General features: G+C 42.9%; 2 protein-coding genes across 2 annotated transcripts in view; one reads left to right on the top strand and one right to left on the bottom strand.

Annotated features, from left to right (window-relative positions):
- Window positions 1-1,225: 1,225 nt before the first annotated feature.
- Window positions 1,226-2,000, top strand: SAYSD1 (SAYSVFN motif domain containing 1). The gene is made up of 2 exons (XM_074863486.1): window positions 1,226-1,408; window positions 1,493-2,000. Exons 1-2 carry the CDS (start codon window positions 1,241-1,243, stop codon window positions 1,787-1,789), a joined length of 465 nt encoding a protein of 154 aa, XP_074719587.1. The 5' UTR covers window positions 1,226-1,240; the 3' UTR covers window positions 1,790-2,000.
- Window positions 2,001-3,204: 1,204 nt separating this feature from the next.
- The window catches only part of GLP1R (glucagon like peptide 1 receptor), an 87,960-nt gene continuing 69,236 nt past the window's right edge, over window positions 3,205-21,928 (bottom strand). Inside the window, exons 8-13 of the mRNA XM_074863485.1 lie at window positions 21,533-21,593; window positions 17,276-17,345; window positions 16,497-16,585; window positions 12,087-12,225; window positions 11,160-11,201; window positions 3,205-6,554 (exon numbers count right to left, since the gene is read on the bottom strand). Coding sequence (XP_074719586.1) covers window positions 6,387-6,554; window positions 11,160-11,201; window positions 12,087-12,225; window positions 16,497-16,585; window positions 17,276-17,345; window positions 21,533-21,593 — 569 coding nt within the window. The 3' untranslated portion in view covers window positions 3,205-6,386. The remainder of the gene's footprint in view (window positions 6,555-11,159; window positions 11,202-12,086; window positions 12,226-16,496; window positions 16,586-17,275; window positions 17,346-21,532; window positions 21,594-21,928) is intronic.

Here is a 21,928-nt window from a genome sequence, read left to right as displayed (position 1 = left end):
TAGTACAAGAGGAAGAAAGAAAAAAAAAAAATCAAAATAAAATAATGTTCTGTACAGGCTATCTTAAAATATTTTGGACTGTTATTTCAAAATCAAATTTCCACAAATAAAGAGAAAAATGTCATTCACTGTGGCACTTTTCACAAGTCGGAAGGTTAAAAGAAAGTTATTTTGTAACCAAGCATAAAATAGGCATTTGAAAAATGATTTAGCTGGAAAAAACACAATTTTTTCCACATTAAGATAACTTAAGAACAACCAAATTGATTTTTATTAGACTTCTCATATTCACTTCTGAGCTGACACATGCATGAGATATTCAGCCCTAAAGGTCACTTCTGAGAAAGCTATAAGTAACTGGAAACAGCACTGCAGGATGAAATGATGTCTCATTGCTAACTATTACTGCTGGAGAGTGATAAATATTTTATTCCTGAGGCTAAGAGCCAGCTCCTGTAAATAAGTTTCTATTTCTCGGCTGTACTGCTAGATGAAAGATGATGTGACAGAGCTGGTTTTCCCGATTTTAATATTTTGTTTAACGAGAGGGTGGGATGGCCCGACCCGCTCTTAGCAGGCATCCATGCGGAGGGACGCCGGCCAGGCCCGCGGGCCTGTGTTGGAGGGAGCCCACCCTGCGCCCTCCGCGGCCAGGAGCGGGCACAGGGCGAGCCCCGGCTCCTCTCGCCCCACTGAGAGCGGGGCCTGGGGGCCATGCCCGGCACTGGTGGCCTCCTCCTCCTGCCGCCCCTCCCAGGCCGCTCATGCTTCTCTAAAATGGCCGCTCAGCTGCCTAACGCAAGTGTTGTAGTCACGCCAGCTGCTAACGCCTCATTCACCTTCTCCAGCCTTTGGTCGCCCCATGCTTTATTCTCTCCCTCTCCTTCTGTTTTTTGGTGTCAACATTAGTCATTAAGGTTTAAATATGAAAAAAACAAAGGGGGAGGCCTTCGGTGATTTACAGCTTTTCTCCACAGCTAAACACCCGGCTCTGCTATCAGCTCAGCACAGGGAAGGCGGCTGCAGATGGCTGTCTCCGGCCTCCTACCGCGGGCCCAGGCCCAGGCCCCTGCAGGCCTCCTCAGCTTCGGCTCTTGGGGGTCCGGCAGTCCCTGGGCCCGCGTCTCGCCCAGCACCGCCCCCCGCTGCTCCGGGGGCGGGGCGCTCCCCGGCCCCGCCCCTCGCCCCCCGCAGGCGCGGGGCGGCCGTGGCGCTGCTCTTGCGCAGGCGCGAGGCGGCCATGTCGGCCGCCGTGGAGGAGCGCCTGGCCCGGTTCCGCGCCGCCCGCGACAGCAGCGCCGCCGCCGCTTCGCCGCGCCCCGCCGAGCCGCCGCCGGGGAAGGCCACGGCTCCGGAGGCCGCCGAGGGACAGGGGGCCGCCGCGGCGGGCCCGGGCGGCGGCGCTCAGGTGAGCGCCCGGGTGGGCGGGCGGGGCGGGGCCGTGTGGCGGCAGCTCGGGGCCTGGCGCCACGTCTCGCTGCCGCCTCCACAGGCCCGTCCCGGCGGGGCGGCGGCGGCTCCTCCGGTGTGGGCGCGGCCGCTGCTGCTGAAGGTGCTGCTGTGGGCGGTGCTGCTGGCGCTGTTCGCGGAGCTGGAGCTGGGGCTGCCCTACTTCGTCCTCTCCCTGCTCTACTGGATGTACGCCGGCACCCGCGGCCCCGCCGAGCGGCGACGGGGCGAGCTGAGCGCCTACTCCGTCTTCAATCCCGGCTGCGCCGCCATCGCCGGGACGCTGACGGCCGAGCAGCTGGAGCGGGAGCTGCATTACCGGCCCGCCGCCGGCAGGTAGCGGCCGGCCCGGCGGCGAGGGGAGCGTCCGGGCTGGCGGGGACGGCCGCTCTGCTGGGACGGCCCCCGCCACCCCCAGCCCTCCTACCACGGACCCGAGGAAGGGCTGGGGAGGAGGAGAAGGAGGAGGAGGTTATTTCTATGCAAAGCGCCGCTTGCGCCTTACTCCTGGCCCGGCGCGGGCCGGTCCCCAATAAAGCCGTAGCAAAGTGTGGGCTCTGGTCTCGTTTCATGGGGGGCCGAGCAGCCGGTTTCACCGCTGTTGCCGCCGCACCGAGAGGCACGGCCTTTTCCCAGCTCCAGCTGTCAGCCGGTGAATTTCAGCTCCTGGGGGCCTTTGCCACTGGTAAGGGGAAGGCCGGTGTTTGATGACACCTTTAGTAGAATGGCCAACTGCTTTTCTTCCCAGCACAGGCCAGAAGCCTCTTTCTGAACATGAGGCACTATCAGTATATCTAAAATAGGTGACTGCTTCTGTTCGCACTGCCCTTCATCTAACATGAACATAAGATTTTAATGCAAGTTCCCTGTTTGTTTCATATCAGAGCTTTCGTCATTTGTAATGTAAGCAAAAAAGATTTTATTTGTGGCAGGCAATACATGTTTTTCTTTAAGATTAATTTAAAAAAAAAATAGGGTGAGTGTGCAGCAGATGTGGAAATGCAAGAGGCTGTCAGATGGAAGGGGATTTGCCTTGTCATTGGATTCAGCCCTTTTAGCACAGCACACTCACCATCATCCCACAGACTTGTCAAGTGTACTACTTGTATGACCCACTGGTATTTTTAACACATAAATCATTAATATTAAGTCATAGTGAAGAGCAGCAGGTAGCCCTGAGGAGTGCCTGGGGGGGAACTGAGTTGAGAAATCACAAATTGTTCTTTCAAAGCCTGTTTCTTTATGCCTTTTCTAATTTAAGTTACACACAGCATTCAAGCTTGACTTATCCCATGTTCTGTCATTGGTTGGGGAAACAAAAGGAAGTGTCCTTTATTGAATTTAATTGGACTGGAAAGAAGATAGTAGATTAAAGCACAAATAATACATTTAACGCTGCTAAGCCTCTCTCAGTAGCTCTCCACAGTGCTCTCTTAACTTCTAGTTTTGGTCTCTTGTATGAATTCCAAATGCTGCTATTTAAAGCCAAGCACCAAATTTTTGGATTTACACGTATTCTACCTACTATTCTTAACTGCTTCCTTCTGACTCTACAAATAACATGCTGCATTTTGGTTTTGATTAACACAGCCTCTGCAGGTTCAAAGGCCTTTTCGCAGCAGAGTTGCAAAGATAAAGCTTTGTTTCTTTGGGAGAACCATGAACTATTAAGTCAGTCCATTCTCACAAAGTGTTCTAATTACAGAGTTCTAATTACAGTCAGGTGATACTTAAATACACCAGTAAGTGACAGAATTTTGTGAGCTGAAACTTTATTCACAAGAATAAAAATAAACAGTAAGTGTAATGTTTATAGGGAGTTGATAATCTTATGTCTTGTACAGTTAGATTCTGTGGGTGTTTTTTAAAACAAGGAAATACATGCAAATAAATATTAAATATAAGGTAACATCCATGAATTTATAAAACTATAGCAGCAATACTGGAAATAAAGTTTTCATTTGCTATAACTAGTTACATTATGTCCAGGTGAATTTATAGACACTTCTATTTAATGCTTCATGAAACAAGTTACCACAATAAGTGAGCACGAAGCTGAAAGGCAGAAGAAATAAAAATTCATACAGTTCATCTGTTCCAGTGCTTTGTGTTGCTTTGCTTACTGCATGCTACTCAAATAAATGCACATTATAAATTCTGAAATAGAGATGGCCTGAATAACAACAAAGGCTTGTAAAAGGTTTTACTGAAGTAGATAAAGTATGATGGAGAAACTGGTGTTTAGGCCTTGCTGGAAGTCTTTCTCAAAATACAAACGATTACTGTAATTCTGCTTTGGTGGCAGTTACTTTCATGGAGTTGTTCCCTCAGTACTTAGAGGGGATTTAAGAAGGTTTGAAGAAGTGAGAGCTTAATCAGAGAGGGGAAAAAAAAAAATCCACCACAACCCTCTGCTTGGCTAAGATCTCACTTTGTCATCTCATTTTTCTCTTGGATTCTAACAAGGCGGAATTTACAAAGGTCGGTTTGACTTCTGGTGCTGGAGCTGTTCTCATGGGCCCAAAGCCCTCAGTTCTTAAGCAATTGGAGGGAGAGAGCAGCCTAGTGAGTCAAAGGCATGTCCAGCTGCTGAAAGAATCTTGTGACAGCAACTAAGTACAGGTTTGTTACCACACATACAAATACTCTCAATTCCTATGTCTGTCCTTTTTTATTTGTTACATATACTTTTTCCAGCATAAGAGTGAGTTAAAACACTTGTTGTCATAGCAAAACTATCATCTTGCTTACAGCTGCGGAAGTAGCAGAAACTTTTTTTTCCAGGTTTGCACACAACTAAGCAGGGCCCTGAAAAACTAGCACACACTCTTGAATATTCAGGAGTGAAATTATTCCCTCCAGTGTGCAGTATCATACAGCTGTAAATTTCATCTGTCATCATGCTGCCTTTTCACCTACCAGTAACTAGCTTGATCAGTCTTTTCCTATTCAAAGCACTTAAGGGTAGATGTTAAATAGAAACATCAAGCATACTCTACGTACAGGAAGCTAATTACACTGTAGGACAGCAGTTAACATACACATGTAGTAGTCAGGTATTGTGTTGATGGTCACACAACACAGAAGCTAGTTATTAAATTTACAGAAGAACCTGAGGTGCTTCATGCCAAGGTCAGCTCTGCAACCGATGTCAGGAAGGGAAGGCCTGGAAACAGCCCGCGTAGAAGCCAGTGTGCTAAAAGTACATAAGCCAGCCTGAGAACTGTGGTGGATTTCTACAAACACGTCTGACTTCCCTGCCTGGAGCTCAATTACAAGCATTATAGCAGGAGGAGATAACACATCCTCTCTAATTCAATTCTAACCTGATGATTGCAAAACTAATCCACCCTGTTGGCAATCTGGATTCTAATACAATGATTGAATAATCCCATGCAAAGCAATCTAGCTTCAGGCAGGAAAGATGCTGAATTACATCCCAGAATATCTGGTCTGCTTTCCTGGCAATGGGGACTGTGAATGCAAGTGCAAAGAGAGACTCGAAAATCATGGTTTTTTACCTCTGCTGAGTAGTCTGTCTGCTACGCCATGGAAGTTACTTATTACACAAAGTCTACGGACAGGGATATTTGCAGAGCTAGTCTTTGGCACTTTGCCTCTGTTGTAAAGGGAGCCTGAATGCCCGCTGAGTAAAGCTACGTAAAGCTTGTTTTAAAGGGATGCAGTGGATCACATCCTGCTTGTAAAGGTACTTGTGTTGCCCCAGCAGCTCTTGTAAACCTCAGGGAGGGCCACATAATTAGCAGTGTAGGTGCATTCACTGCAAGAGCCCTCGCAGTTTTAAACAGACAAAAGGCCGTTGAGTTTAGGAGAATGTTTGGGGGGCGACGTTTTGAATGCCGCTGATGGCCGGCAGGCAGAGGGAGGGGGAGGAGGGGGAGGGCAGCCCAGCCCAGCCCGGGCGCTGTCCGCTGTGCTGAACCCGCCGCCGCCCTCCCGTTACCGCCCGGCCGGCCGGAGGGGAAGTAAGGGAACCCCCCTGTACACTACCCGGACTTCTCCAAGTACGTGAAGTCTGCTAAGAGAAGCTGTGGCCACAAGCTGACTTCTGTGTGGTTGCACTCACAGGAAGCAGGGTATAGCTTAGAAAGAAAATACCCTCTTGAAGCACAAGTCATCATCCTGTCCCTGTCAACACCTGCGTGCCAAAGGGAGCAGAAGAGTACCATATAAAAATGGAAGGGCTGTGCATTCAGGGGATATTTCCATCCGTGTTGATAGAGATAACATGCACCTATTAATAGCAGAAGAGGCCCCTACCAGATACTGGGTTTGGTTTTTTTCAAGTAAAGCTTAAAAAGAGCATTTAGAAATGTACACCATGCTACCTGCTGTATTGATAGACCCTTCAGGATGCTGTTCCCCATCTACCCAGAAAACAGGCAAGCACATTTTCAACTTTAGCTTTGGGAAACTCTTAGTACAAAACTGATTCTTCCCTAAAACGCAAGTTGTGTCCCACTAAGTTCTAGTTTTCCAAAACTGGTGATACCACCTTACCCCATCCCCACATAAGTCTAAATGTGTTTTTTGGCAATAATCATATTCTGTATCCTTGTAATTTAATCAGTCGATCACTCACCTCACCCACTCAACAGTAATAAGCCATTGACCCCGTGGTTTCAGATTGGATCAATGCTATGCTTAAGTTTTGGACACCTGGAGGCCTTGTGTGCAAACAGGAAGAAACTCTTTTAACTTACTTTAGACATGATCAATTTTTCCTCTGATGTCTTGATTACATTAGCAGATTGCTTTCCCTAGAAACCTTTGTCCAACAGCCTGCAGGCAATGAGCAGCATATCCTTAAGTTTCTTGCTGGAGATGGCATACTTAAGCCACTTGCTTGGGTATTTAAGGGTTTTCAGGTATATTATACAGTTAATTGTTTTCAGTCTGATTCACCTGCAGAAATCTTAGCTGAATGTGGCCTGACAAGTGGCAGCATAGACACTACTGCCTACTGTGCCTCCACTACTGATGCTGTTGGCCGGACACTTCAGAGGTTTCATACTGCTGTCTCTCTGGACATACAAATGTTCCAATCTCCAGCGCTCCCAGCTTTTCCGAAACTCCATCTGAACCTAACAGAAGCAAAGAAGCAAACAAAAGGAATTAGTGTACAACTAAACAGATCTTTAAATGACTCCATTACAAAAGAGCAAGGAAAAAATAAAGATACCATACTACTGAGAAAAGCTGGCAATGTTTTAAACCTGCAATATTATTGCTTCAAATTATCCAATTATCTCATTAGTCCATTGTAGGGTATTCTATATTTAAAATAATGAAACCATTCACTTTTACTTGTAGAAATAAAGCTCTTTTATGCACCAGGAAATCTTATCTTCATTATTTTATTCTAATTTGTATTCAGCTGCAGTACTGACTGTACTCCCTGCCTTACTAGTACTAAACATTTAGTTGATGTTGCTTATCAGCCATGAAATGATTGAAAAGACTGGTTTCCTGCTCAATACTGTCACCACATGTATTCTTAAGTGTTCTGTTTTAACTTCTGGTTTGATTTAAACAGTATTATGTCTTAGATTATTTTTGTTCTTTGAATATTTACGGTTTTTTGTTCCATACAAAAATGAAGACTTATTCAGAATTGAAAAACCAACAATTAAGCATGTTAAAGACTGTATTTTTCCCCCTTTTTTAAATAGCAGTTACAATATCTCATTCCAGATACTAGCTTTTTTAAAAGCTTCAGAATATGCTCATCCAGCCACAGGTTCTGGGTTTTAACTGTGTACTCCTTTAGAAGTTTATCCAGGGTCTTGTAACTAAACAAAAACAGAATTTAGATCTTCCTGTTCCATGGGCAAAGTTCTTACCACTTGAGTGAAGTAAGAACCTCCATTAGCTTTTAACACAAGGCAGAGGACATAAAATTGAACCTTTTTTACTCTAGAAAAAGGCAGGAGTGCAGCTACAGTAATCAATTCATGATGATGTGTACTTTAGCCTAGAAGTAAGTTCACTATAGGTGGGTCACTCGAGTGAGCCTTCTCTGGAGAGTTCTTTTTTGTTTCCTTTCAGGGTCCAGTACTGGCCACCAAGAGACTAAATAGGTTGATGGCAGTTCCAGTGCAGGCTTGTCATCATACGCCGGCTGCTGAAACCTTCATACTCTGAGGCAAAGTTCCTAGGGAACCAGCTACTGTCTGTCTGTCTCCTTTGCTTGTTCATTGTGAAATACTGAATATCTGGGAGGCAGCCCTAAAAAAAGGAGCAAAGCCTTACAAACCAATTATCTTCCCTCAGTGGTTACCACTAGCAGTGCTTGTCAGCTCTGGACTACAGCCCTTGTACTGACTACTGTCCTGGCAGGAACCAGCTGCACCTCTGCATTTCTGACAACAGAATCTGGCCCTCCAGTATCACAACTAAATGGGACAGAAGGAAAGATGCTGAGATAGAAGCTTGCATTTTACCGTGGTAACCGTGAGTCATAGTGTCAAAAGCTGCACAAAGAGACCAGAAAAAGACAGTGTGTCTAGGACAGCTTAGCATAAAAGAATGAGGGGGGACAGCCTGCTAAAGACAAAAAAGGAAACAGTGGAATACAGGGACCATACTGTCTACAGAAGAACTGACCGTATTACCACCCCAGTACTTGGTACCTTTTGCAGGCATAGAAAATGGCTGGTTTAATAGGCAGCACTGGGAAAAAGCAGTTGTAGACATTTACAGGCAGATCCTGAAAGAAAGCATGAATGTACTTACTGACAGAATAAGTCAATGAGCAATAGAAATGGGTATCTTAGAATCAGTCAAAGGGAAGAAATGAGTCTTCAGTCTGGCTGGACATGACAGACTGTATCCTAGAGCTATCATACAAATAGCCTGCAAGACTGAGATGAAGTGAATGGGAAGACCTGAACAAAAGACTATCGGAGATGATGTCTTAGGAATGGATCTGAATGACAGAATATTAGTTTTCTCTCCAAAGGTTAGGAAAAGGGTAAAGAGCAGCTCTGCTGTACATGCTGAATTGAGTTTTTGCCTAGACAGCTGTGAATGTATGACCGAGGGAATAGGTTAAGATTTATTTCATAAAGAGGCAGTTTTTGAGCACAGAAGTAGATCTACAGACCTTTTAGCAAAATAATTAGCCTAGTAACTTTCATGTGTGGATAAGAGTTCCCTGTATAACTTATTTCTGGGGAAAGGGAACCAAGAACAAAGCTTCCATGAGTAAGGGGAAAAAAGGAAAATTTTTATGTAGAGTATTTTGAAAGAGAAAGGGAAGAGGTATGAGAACTTGGAAAAGACAGTCATGGAGGTTAAAGGTGGAGAAGACTTCTCACAGAAAGCAGCTGATTGAGCTTAATGAAGCTAACAGGCAAGGATGTTGAGAGTGTGGCAATGAATCTGGAATCTGATTACAAAAAAGTTACACTCTGGCAAAAAAAACCTCAACAAATCATAGTGAAAGGAAAGTAGGTTTGAAATGGGATGGAATGGAGCTGGTGGAGGAGTCCAGTGGATAGCCTGTACAGAGAATGAAAATAACTGAAAAAGGTAAGATTGGGCAGTAAGTAAAAAAATTCAGGAGTCCTGGAGTCAGGACAGATTCTTTAAGGAGAGTGAACTGTACTTCCATTATGACAAGAAGGAGGCAAAAAGGAGGAGCAAGACTACAGAGAATGAAACCTGCACCAGCTTAAACTAATTCTGGTGGAAAGAGGCAGTATCTCTGTGGTTTAGAATATTTCTTACAGAAAGCAACACTAACTTCAGAAAAAAATGGTCATATTAAGCCCAGCTCATTTTGCAAAGATCGTTGGTGATAACAGGCAATCTGATGAGACCCTGCTTTTGCCCTCAGAGCAGTATCAGAGAAAATCCAGAATCTTCCAGGTGAAATATGACTGAAATATGAACATATGATAATGTTTTTCCATAAGCAGATCCTAGAAAAGGACATTAATATCACACTTCTATCTTAATTTCTACTCTTGGTCTGGCACCAGGACTTGCAAAAAATCTTTCATTCTGTATCGTTAAGGAAAAAGAAGAAAAAAGGTCAATGAGTCATAGACAAAAATACAAACCATATTGCAAACAAGGATAATGTTTGGGCACATACAGACTGTCAGAAGAAAAAGAGTTACTAATTTAGTTTAGAAAAAATTTCTCATATAGTTTAGGAAAGAAATAGAAGAGACTTGACCTAATCAAACTCTTTACATGGATTTATTTATGGATACTGATGTCTGGGCTTGACAAAATCCTTCTCCCTTCTTTTAATGAGAGTTGGAACAAGCAGCTTTCTGTGAAGCTGAGCACACTGTGGTTAGATTTTACAAATTACATTACAAAGGCAAGAGAACTATAGCAACAAGAGATTTGGAGGACCTTCTTAGAAATGTAGGTAGGCTACTTCACAGTAAGTTCCCTCAAATGAAACAAGCCTACCTATTTCAGGGTTTGTAATAAAGTTTGGGCTATGATGTATCTTTGGCCTTGTATCACATGGAGGAAATTATTGGGCATTGCTTATGAGAGGCCTGGCTGCAGCTGCACAGGGGATATATGAGCAAAAGCCAAAGTGAATCAAAAGAAATGCATGATGCACCAGCAGACAGTGCTGCATTTCAGGATTACACCCGTAAAACTGTACAAGGGATTTGAAACAAATATTCTCTAATTCATGCTTGAGCAAAGCCCGCTGCTACCCATCTCTGACTTTCAGTACAATTAACACATTCACTTAAACTAAACCTTACCCACAAGCTAAAAAAGTGAACAGCCTCCTGCAGGGCTTAGTCCAGGATGCCTGCTGCTTTTCTGTTGACTCCAGCCTGGCCATAATGACACAAGTAGAACATTTTTTCCATCGATTCCAATTCCTTGATGAGGCCTACCTCTCAATAGGTGATCTTGAATTACCGTGTCATGTTTAAAGGTAGATTTAGCATGAGTGCAAAACATGCTGATGTGCATTAAACTTAATAATGTGCTGCCAAATTAGCAGTGTTTGCTTCCCTTGCAAATCTGGCTGATGAATGAATGAGTAATAATAATCACTTAGAAGGTAACATGAGAGATTCCTGCAATACTGAAACAGAACAATACTCTTTCTCTCAACAGGGCTTCAGCAGAAGCCACAGAAGATGGTACTTGCAATCAATTCACTCAAAGCCATAGCTTCTGGGCCTGTGGGAGAGCTCACCACTCTACAAAGTTCAATTTGAATAAAAGTGCAATGATATCTTCAAGTAGCTGGGCCACAGGGAAACCAAATTAAACCAAACTGTACAGACATTAGCCAAGAGAACTCTCCAACCTCACTATCCAGCTGAGCTGCGTTCTCAGAATAAAACGGACTCTACTCCCACATTCACCAAAACAAGCAAATAAGAAGCACTATGAGACAGATTAAGAAGAGCAGCTATAATTCTTAATAACAAAAAGCTCCAGCAGTGCAAACTATACAGTTGTGAACAAGACAACTTGCAAGATTTCATGTCTACAAATAGTGGCCCTAAACTATATTGCTTGAATTCCTTCCAACAACATTTGTCTGAGTAGTTATCCTGTGCAGCTGTACAGAGGAGTAAAAAAAAGTCAAAGTCCTGAACAAGGATAATTTAGCAGTTCAAGACCATTTTCAATTTCCTTTTCCTATAGCAGATGCTGATAAGGCAAATTGGAACAACTAGTGTTGCTCTTACCTCATTATTGATGAAACAGTAGAGAATTGCAACCATCAGCCCCTGAAATCAACAAAAAAGAGAAGAGCAGTGAGCAGAGCAGTTCCCTTGCTTTGCCAAATAAACTTGCAGAGAGCTAGAGGCTCCACACTGGCACGTCCCATATAAGATTGAAAGATCAAGGCAATCTGTAGTCCCTGGCAGCTCTGATGGCAGAGAGGAGGTTTGACCAAACCATGTCTCAAGCTCACAATCTTAAGAAAAAGGAAGTATACTGTTTTCTTCAATGTGTTATTTTTTCCTAAAGATTCCTTTCTCCTTCTTTTTCCTTACCTGGTTTTAAGTTATAAACACTTCATAATAGAACAATTCAGTGGTCTGAAATACAGCTCCGTGCTTGATAAACAGGGAATGCGTGGGTGAGCAGGGAAACTAGAAGAATAATGATTCCCTTAGACAAGGAGATTCTTTTGAAATGGCCTTACCTAAGGCAACAGCTAAATAAAAATCACAGTAAACCTACATCCTCCCCACATGCAGTTACAGCTGTAGGCAGCTACCTCTCACAGCACAGATTTTCCAAGGAGTATCAAAAACTGGAGAAAGCACAGAATTTGCTTTCAGCAATGCCATTATACAATTACAGGAAATCACAGACAATTTCATTATTGCCTTGAGGTGTCCCATAGGAAATAGATATTAATATGTGGATAGAAATACCAGTTTACTGTGGTAAATTTAAGACATTGAAAATAAGAGCATGTGACACTAGCATCTAACTTGGCTATTAAAAATTAGTCCTCATACCTTCCCTTCATAATCCTGTATTATCCAGTGCTAAATTGAGAAATATAAAGAACATGGAACATGCAATGAATGAGAGAGAAAACAGGTCCCCAAACAGCAGTTAAAAGTATCTTATCTACATGGGCACAGTGTGAGCACTACCTGGAAAGAAGCAAAGGAGAGTTCAGTAAAAAGCTTCACAAAGCGCAGCATCCCTTTGGCATGCTCATCAGTAATAAAGGCAAAGATGACCTCATGGGTTCCCAGCAGCGGGATCAGAGTCAGCGTAGACTTGGCCAGCCTAAGATCACAAACAAAGGAAAAAAAACCAAGCAATGCCACTGAGTAGATCATTGTTGATCCCAGCGATCCCTGGGAGTCACTGTTTCTGCACTCTGCTTCTGACACACTGCCAACTGTGGTAAGTCACTCTACCACTTTGTGTCGCAGGGTCCTCCTTCAGATGCTGCAGGAATAAAATAAAAAAAAAATAAATCCTCAAAACCTTAGTAAGTTGCTACATGTTTTAACTGCCCCTGCCACTCCACTTTCTACTGAGAGCAAAGCTCTGTATTCAGCTACTGGCTGTATTTCACCCAGAAAATCTTCCAAACTCAGGAGGAGGCCATGTGCTTTCTTGTACCTGAGATATCTTCTTGTGTATCCCTTTCCCCATCTGTAAGTGGGAAAGATTACCAAAACCTACCCTGTTTATGCTCTGAAATAAATGATCTATCAATAATTGGAATCTTTTAAAAAAATATCTTGGCAAGGAAAGGAGTACTTGCTATTTCCTCCCATCTCTGTGGTGTGTTAAATCTTCAAAACATTGTAACTAACCATAACTGCAGAACACTTTGTAAAAGCAGTTAGACTGTCTTAAAGTGAGTGATGACTCCATGATTTAAGCAGCAAGTTCAAAGACACAGCTAGCAAAAGAAAAAAGACAAACCAACCCAAAAAACCCCATTTTTCACCAGAGAGATAGAGCAACGCCCAGGGACACAACCACAGGAAAACATTCACAAGAATGGACCTTAGCTCTTTTGATAGACATACACATTAGACACCCAACAGGATAATGAGGCCTGAGTCTCACATGGGAGTTTATAGGGCTATCCTGGGCCTCAGGATCAACATCTTGCAACAACCTGTCTTGAGACAATTCAGCAGGTACAAAAATCACTCAACTAATAGGGCTGTCAGTACTTAGTAGATCTTGTGTGACCTAGGGCTATAGGCTGCTATTCTGAATCAGGTAATCATTCGGGTTGGAAGAGACCTTTGGAAGTCTCTGGTCCAACTCCAGTTCACAGCAGGTTACTCAGGCCTGTGTCCAGCGAAGTTTTGAGTATCTTTAAGGTCCCCCACAGCCTCTCCGGGCCTCTCTTCCAGCATCAGACCACTCTCACTGTGAATTTTTTTTTTACCTCTGACATGCAATTGGAATTTCTCTTGCTATGACTTGTGACCTCTGTCCCTTGTCCTAAGACTCCAGCTCCATCTTCTGTATAACCACCATTAGGTAGCTGAAGACTGCAATTAAATCCTTGCTTAGTCTTCTGTTCTCCAAACTGAATAAGCTCAGTTTTGAGCACCTCCTTCTAATTCACCTCGTCCAGCCCCTGAAATAGCTTGGTGCAAAACTGATGCAAGTCCCATGGGATTGGAGGGACAGGACACAATGTTTTTCTTGTACTGGGGAGCCCCAACCTAAACACCAGAAGTGGTCTCACAAGTGCTGAAAGGGATTGGTCACTTCCCTTGGCCTTCTAGCTATGCTTTTGCTAGTGCAGCCCAGTATACAGTCAGCCTATGCTGTCATAAGGCCACACTGCTGAATCATGTTCAACCTGTTCCCCAGCATCCCTGGGTCTTCTGTAAAGTTGCTTTCTTCCCAGTCGGTGCCCATCCTGTACTGCTGCATGGGGTGATTACAAGGCTTCTGTCAGCCCATCCACTGGCCTGTCAAAGTCCTTGATACACAAGGATCAAGGGATGGTGCATCAAAGCAACTATTGAAATTAAACAGTTTACACATACGGGCAGGCAGAAATGCAGATCTCTAGTGGACCTAGGCAGATCACTGCATCGGGGGATAGGGGGCTTGTTTAAATGAGCAGCTTACCAGCAAATCTTGTGATGGAGGCTCTGCTCCACCACCACATGCCTGAGATAGACAGAAGCAGGAGACTGATGCTGAATTGGCTCTGGAGACACTGCCTGGGTAACAAAAGGGAGTTGTGTAGCTGTACAGCAATCACCTAGTTTATTTCATGAATGCCAGTTGTTCTAGATGGGATACTTGGAGAGCCCTGCCTTAAACAGGAAGCCATGCAAAGTCCTATGAACAGGCTTCCCGGGTAATTAAGACCTCCCTAACGAAAATCCTTTCCCTAGGCAAGGAGAGAAGTTTCTCCACAACTCCAGTCCTTCTGCAGACAAAAGGGATTTGCTGCCATACTGAACAGTGAGCTCTCTCTCTTCATCAAATGAACAGGCAACAGGAGAGAGGTGAAGGAAAGATTGGCCTGGGAGCAAAACACTTTTCTCCTTTCTATACACAAGCATATCTAAGCTAGTGACTTTCTAGGGCACTTGGACTGGTACTTACTTAAAATAACACATTCCAACATAGCAGTTCTGTCTTTCCTCTACACAAAATCTTTTCCAGTATCTTTGAGCAGAAAAGAAGAGGGGAAAAATTCTCATTCAGGAATCTCTGACTACTGGTCTTGTTATCATCAGAAGCATACCAATGGACTGAACTCTTCCAGGTAATAGACTTCCCCAAAGCTTCTGGCTATAACCACCACCTCTGGACAGACAACCAAGACTATAGTCTTCATCAGTGAAGAAGGCTCTGTTGCTGGGTAAATCCTTTTCTGATAAAGCCTTTCTTTTTACACAGCAGATTTTTGAACATGCAACATGAAGAAATGAATGAATATGCACCTCTAGAAATGGCTCATCTGTATCATACCTTCCTGCTGCATGCAAAAGTCATGAGGGCAAGGGTTTTCTCACTTGACAGGTAAATTTATAGTCAGCGTTTTAAATGGCTTCAAGCCATCAGAACTGGAAATTCCCTCCCTTCCAACACTGCAAGTTTTACTCTGGCAAATAAAGGTCACACATACTAAAAAAAAAAAAAAAAAGAAAAAAAAAAAGAAAGTAGGCATGAAAGCAAAGCCTACAGCTCATTGGAACAAGTCCTTTTCTCTGCTTTGAGCTCTAAACATGCATTAGGATTTCCAAAATTTCACGTGAGGTAAAGAAGGTAGGTAACATACAAGGCAACTCTATACTCTGATGACAATGTACCAAAATACATGCTGTGTCTAGCTTAGAAGGCTGCAGCACTGAAATACCCAACTTCAAACTAGCTAAGTCAACTGCCAGTAGCAGTCCAGGTACCACAGCATGTAGCTCCACACTGGTTAATTCAACAGATAATCTGTTATTTCTACATTATTTTTCAGACAGCAATAAAAAGGTATTCTCCAAGATGCAGAAATGAAGGATGTGACCATGAATCTTAACAAGGTGATTAAATAACAGGAACAATACCGACATGTACAGGGTGAAACCTGCAAAATAAAAATTGAACATTTCTGTGATAACCTTGAGATCTCTCTTGAAACATCCTATGCATTCAAGTTTGAAAGTTTGTCCCAATAACAACTGGCAAGAAGAACGAGGAGCAACACTCAAAATGACCCCTGTCTTGATCTTCATTGAAGTTAAAGCTTTTATTTCTATCACTCATTTTTTTCAAATTAGGACAGAATATTTCGGTAGGAAGGGACCTACAATGATCATCTAATTTAACTGCCTGACCAATTCAAGGCTGACAAAAGCTTAAGGCATGTTACTAAGGGCATTGTCCAAATGCCTCTTAAACACTGACAGGCTTGGGACATTGACCACCTCCCTAGGAACCCTGTTCCAGTGTTTGACTTGGTAAAGAAATGCTTCCTAATGTCCAGTCTAAACCTCCCCTGGTGCAGCTTTAAACCATTCCCACATGTCCTATCACTGGATACCAGGGAGAAGAGCTCAGCACCTCCCTCTGCACCTCCCCTCCTCAGGAAGCTGTAGAGAGCGATGAGGTCACCCCTCAGCCTCCTTTTCCCCAAACTAAACAAGTCCAAAGTCCTTAGCTGCTCCTCACAGGACATTCCTTTCAGCCCTTTTACCAGCTTTGTTGGCCTCCTCTGGAGGCATTCAAGGACCTTAACATCCAGTACTTGCACATGCTTCAAGTATTTAAAAATATCTGCTTAATTAATATTCACCCAGTATTATGGAAGACTGTAAAGTGACAAACTCAGAGATCAAGCCTTTTGTTTATCTATAACACAGGTATAACACCTGCCCTGGCTTCACCAGGAGGCTCTTCTGGGGACTGATTGTCCAAGCAGTCATACAAGGTGTGTGTGAAACCACACTTGTGCATTACTCAAGGCCTGTGATCTTTAACCACCTTTGTCAATCCATTCCTTTCATGCACCTCCTTGTCTATTTCCATTTTGATGCGCACAAAAAGTATCAGACCACCATATGACATACCTGCATTTTATGTCAGTTTTGCACATCAAGTTAGCTTGTAGTTTGGAGATGATGATGCATATAACTCTGATAAAGATCAGGAAATTTACCTGAAGAAATGAAAAAAGGATATCATCATCACAAAACGTGCATAAATGTTCAAAAAAGCTGGTTTGTGTATGCATGTGTAGGTCCCTCTGCATCTCGTTACTCTGCTGCTGCAGAGCTTGCCATGGAACTCAACTGCTTGCTAAGTGCTCTGAATAGATTCTCTGAGAACGCACAAGTCACCTTTGAAAACGTAGGCCGTTCACTAAACAAAGCAGGGGAGCTTATCAACATGTCCGGGGAGTGAGACACACTAAAGGTGTGGGCTGTCCCATTTGCCTCCTCTGGAGGTGTGAAACTGACACAGTATTGTGGCTGCAGAACGGCGCATTTCTGCACAATGCCACACAATTTGTTGCTCTTCTGTAGCCCAGTACCCGGAATATTATCTTCTACCTCCCTGTACTACCTGCCATAGCTTTCTGCACACAGGGTTGTTAATTGGATTGTTGAGGCATCCTGTTTTGTTATCATGTAGCCAGATTAAACAAACAAAATGCTGGTCAGGAATTCCAGTGAGAGAAACAAATTTGGTTTCATAAAATCACATTTCTGAATGAAAATGTCAATACCCTCAAAGGTTATTAGCCTTTGGACATACACAACAGCCATGTGGACATCTGCTCTTTGTACTATACTACATCCTGTTCTCATGGAAATCTGCCAGCTTGCTGCACACCCCCCATACTCACCCCAATGGCGATGAGAATGGGCAGTCTGATGATCAACCAGTAATTCATGTTATAGTTTCTGGTCCAGCAACTAGGAAGATGGCAATAAGGAGACAAGAAGAAAAGGTTTCAGTACATTACTAAAATCTCTCAGTTTTCATTCTCTCACAGCAATGCAGATGGAAAACAATATTGAGGACTAGATACCAGGAAAGCACATCATGCTGACATGGAAACAGATGCAGTTGCTTCTTAGAAACACCGAATGCTTTGTACTGTTGCAGCTATCATAATCCAACTGGATACTACTCGATGGCCTTTCTTGCCCACTAATGGCTAGCTCTCCTCCACAATTTGCTATAAATTATCATCAGTTGATTGTGAAGATTTAGTCCATTAAAGCCAAGGTCAAATTTGTCATGTGGCTGCGAGGAGAAGGGGGGAAATCTGCTTGAGCCAGATGTTTCCTGCATGGCTCCTATCCTCTTCTTTCTGCATTATTTTTTATTACTCTTCAGTCTCCAATGTCAGGTCATCTTATTTTTTAACTGTTTGTTAATTCTTTATCCCATTACCTACCATCACTTTTCTTGTATCAATATTTAGATCAGTAATCTATTTTATTTGTCCTTATTTTCAAAAACGACCCACTAATTTCAACGAGGAGAAAGCAATTAAGCAGCAAACCCCAGCTCCTTCAGTGTATATATCCAGGTTTCAGGCCCAAAGGGAGTTTTAAAAGTTGTAAGCAAGTAAAATGAAAGATGGAAGTAATAATTCCCAACTTTTGTTAGCCAGCTGAGCCTTCTGCCAAGTAGGTAACGTGGTACAGGCAGTATAATACTTCACTCTCCCCCTAAGTCTCATTTTAGCTTTTTAAATCCTTGAGCCTTTGAGCACTACTGGAGAACAATCAAGAAAAGTGATGCCTGAAAGCCACAGTTCGGGGTCACTGATTTAAAGTGAACTTTACACCGCAGGGTTTTTTACATCTAGTTCTTTTAGGTCCCACCCTGGCCACAGCCAGCCACCCCTGACTGTACGATGGGCCACGCGTGTGCACAATGGCCCAGGTGTTGGGGCAGTGTTCTCATGCCACTTCACTTGTTGCTGCAGTGACAGCATTCTCAATATTTCTATGAAATAACTTTGTTAGCCTCCTGCTATATTGCTCAGCATTACTCAAAAGCAACAGTCATCAGTAAAGCCAGCAGGTTTCTGAGCCACACAGGCTGTGAAACAAACTATGAAACAGCACTACAGAAAACATAGGTTCCTTCACAAAACAAGTTTCTCTTAATCTCCAAATCTCATCTGCCAAAACATATATATGCTCAACTTTCTTTAAGGTTCCTTAATAAGCCTATGAAACTTCAGCTTGGGTGATGTTGGTGGAAAGTAAACCCTCCCCAACCTTGTAATGGGACAGTTAACTTCAGAGAAACTACCCAGCCATGCAGCATGTGGTAGGGATCCATGATACAACACCACACCCACATGCGCTCACACACTAGAGAGGAAAGTGAAGCAGCTTGGCTGTGGCAATTCCATATTCCCTTGCAGGTACTGCAAGCCTGAGAAGGGCTCAGGATTTCATTTTTAATTTCAGTTTCAGTTTAATGCAGATAACAAGCATATTATTTCAACCAGCAGCTCCAAACCTACAATTCAACTGTATTTTAGATACTGGAGAAAGAAGGTGTACATATGTGCAGTCAGCGTACCTGAGCTGGAATCTGACTAACAGAAGAACTTCTTAATTGGTACGTGTGACTGGGAGCCAGCTTCATGGAGCCTTTAAAATCAATTTTCTTTGAACCCCTCAAGACCAGCAGGATAATAGGCATGGCTGGAAGTGGAGTTCTGATTTTCTGACTAGCTGCAGTGGAAGCAGAGGCAATTTTAAAATTTCCTGATAATGACGGAGGCTGAGAAATGATTCTTTACATTAGCTCTGCTACATTTCTCTGTGTGTTAATTTGCTTCCTGTGGCACAGAGCAGTTTTAGCTACTTTTAGATTTATACAAATATGTGCAATAAAAACGCCATTACAGCCCAATTAAAGTGTCACAGCTATTAAAGTGTCCAGAAAATAAAATTGATATATCTGTACATGATTTCTTGTCCATTTGTGCTTTCTGGGATTGCCACACTAATAAATACACCAGCATCTATTGTGTTTGGGATCTATCCCTGCAGTTTGCTCAGCATCACTCAGAAGATGCTTGGCAACTAATAGCCTCAGAGCTCTGAATGGAGAATTGTTCCAGTGAAACGAATGCTACTAGGAAGTTTCTGCCTTTGCTTACCAATCTGGTATTCTTTTTCTAAAAATGAAAACACGGAATTTTTACCTTGAAGAGGTACAGCTGAACGGCTCCATTTTTAAAAAGGATTGTAGGCTGGCTGTCTTGCTCCCATAATCAATTGCAGATAGAAACAAAGATGTGTAAATATCAGCTCTTTAGGCACAGTCTAATAACTGAGAAGCACAGCTTGCCTTTAATTTTATTTGTAATCTAGACAAAGTCTTTTTCAATAGCTCACTTTTTAAAACAGCAACTGCTTTCTAAAGGAGTTTAAACTTTCACATGTAAGGAAAGAAGAGGCCAGCCTGCAAGTAAGTCTTGCAGGCTTCTGTCCTTCATTCAAATGGCTACATCCGCAGGACTGCCTCCAATTCCCAGCCCTGACCACATTTACTTCCAGTTGTTCCTCATAGCCAGGGAAGTAGTTAAGTCACAAATGCAATTTACAGCCCGCTGCACACCCATGGTGACAGCACTATGGCAAACAGCACGAAAGATATCCCTGGCTGCTCCAGCAAATGCCCGCCCAAGGCACAGAAATCTTGCCTTTCAGAGAAGCTGCTGCACGTGGTTATTTATTACTGTATTTTACAAATATTTATACAAGATTTAGAATATTCAATAAGGTGCAAAATTGGCCCATTTAAGGTCTGCTGAAGGCAGTGAGTGACAGTTTTCCTTAATAGAAAACATAAATCAGATCTGAGCACCGCATAATGTAGAAGGCTCAGCATGAGCACTTTGAATACATTTTCTACATCAATGGGAAGATATGCCCATGGAACATCACTTGTTCAGAGGCCACATGTTCTCTATACCTATTCAGATAATTTCAACAAAACTTGCAACACATCAGTGTGGCCACAGTCTTGCTACAGAGTATTATCAAGTCAGTCTTGAAAAGAAATTTGCAAATCCTAGTATTGCTTAAGCCAGAGAAGGCAGCTTTGACTGAACTGATTCAGTACTATGAAAGACACTAAAAAAAAGCTGGTTCTTAACACTCATGAACACCAGAAAAAAATCTGGAGGTGGCTGTGACTATACTGAATTTTCACATTGCAGCATTTCTCCAGCAAGGATTGTGTCTGGGGGAGGGGAAAAAAAAAAAAAAAATAAAAAAAAGGAACTTCTACAAAAGTGCTGGCTGGGTTGTCTGGAAACTAAGTAAGAGGAAGACCCAATAAACAGTACATTTAGAATAAAAAGGAAATAGCATAAAGTCATTTATTTTATCACAAAGAAAGTACCCAAATATTTCCAGGCAGTCACTGTCACTAAGAAGCAGCCACTTTCCCCCCTTTTTTTCTTTAAAAAAAACACCACACCCAAATCAACAAACTACAAGACTATTTGATACATAAAGCATATATAAAGACAATTTTTCAGAACAGCCACTATGGTAAAAGTGGACAAAAAGTATTTTGTGTTTTGCAGCCATCTTGTGTGTGGTACAGTTGACATCAGCAAGACTAACATAAGCAGACAATGTGCCTTTATTTTAAGAAGATCTAAATAATGAAAACTTAAACAAGAACAGGCAATCACATCTCTGCTGCTAGGCATAAGCTAACCACTACAAATTGCAGGCAGAATCCTGTGGGAGGTTTCTGCCTTCCTCTGAAGCGTAACTGTAAAGGCTACTGCCAAAGGCACAGTATCAAGAGTGGTCTTGGTTGGGTATGATGACTTCTACTGTTGATACTGTAACTACAGAAAAACAAAACATACCTTTTCTTGACCTGCAAAGGGATAGATTCATTCAGACATGCAGAAAATTCTGATCAGAAAGAAACATATGCTCTTTTCTGAAATGTTATGCAAGACCTTCAGACAAAACAGAAGCAATTATGTGAGGTTTCAGCACATTGCCAAAGCAAACCACACTGAACAGAAAGCAAACAATGACCTGCCAGTGCACACATACAGCACAAATGAGATAGCTACAAAAATCAGAACTAAACCAACCCCTCATCTTCATAAAGGTACTTGACAGTTCCCCAGAGGATAACAAACAGCATTGGTACACCTGGGAAGAGAGGAGACAAGGTTGACACTGACATTAAGAGACAGGGAAAAGCAGAGAGAAGGACAAATCCCCCACATAATGATAAGCAACATAATTAACTGGTGGCAGGTTGCAGCTCCTACCCAGCACAGATGGCTGTCAAGGGTGGGAGGAGGAATCTAACCTGCAAGTAACTAATACATGTAACTTACTTTTCCTGGGACCCCACCTAGCTCCTAACAGGTATGAAAATGAGTAACAGACCATCACCCCCATACTCAGCATATACCACCTTTTCCATTGAAAGTTTCATGGAGGGGCCAGGGGAATGAAATTTCTGGAAGCTCTTCTAGCCT

This window comes from Strix uralensis, chromosome 3 (genome assembly GCF_047716275.1).
Source record: "Strix uralensis isolate ZFMK-TIS-50842 chromosome 3, bStrUra1, whole genome shotgun sequence".
Taxonomy (NCBI): Eukaryota; Metazoa; Chordata; class Aves; order Strigiformes; family Strigidae; genus Strix; species Strix uralensis.
The sequence above is the reverse complement of the archived record's forward strand: the minus strand, read 5'-3'. Positions and strand labels throughout refer to the sequence as shown.

What these genes read in the sequence shown, in the direction of transcription:
- SAYSD1 (XM_074863486.1), top strand. Translation starts at nt 1,241, where the DNA reads ATGTCGGCCGCCGTGGAGGAGCGCCTGGCCCGGTTCCGCGCCGCCCGC. An exon ending in GCCCGGGCGGCGGCGCTCAG is followed by an intron (nt 1,409 to 1,492) that starts GTGAGCGCCCGG and finishes CCGCCTCCACAG; the next exon opens with GCCCGTCCCGGCGGGGCGGC.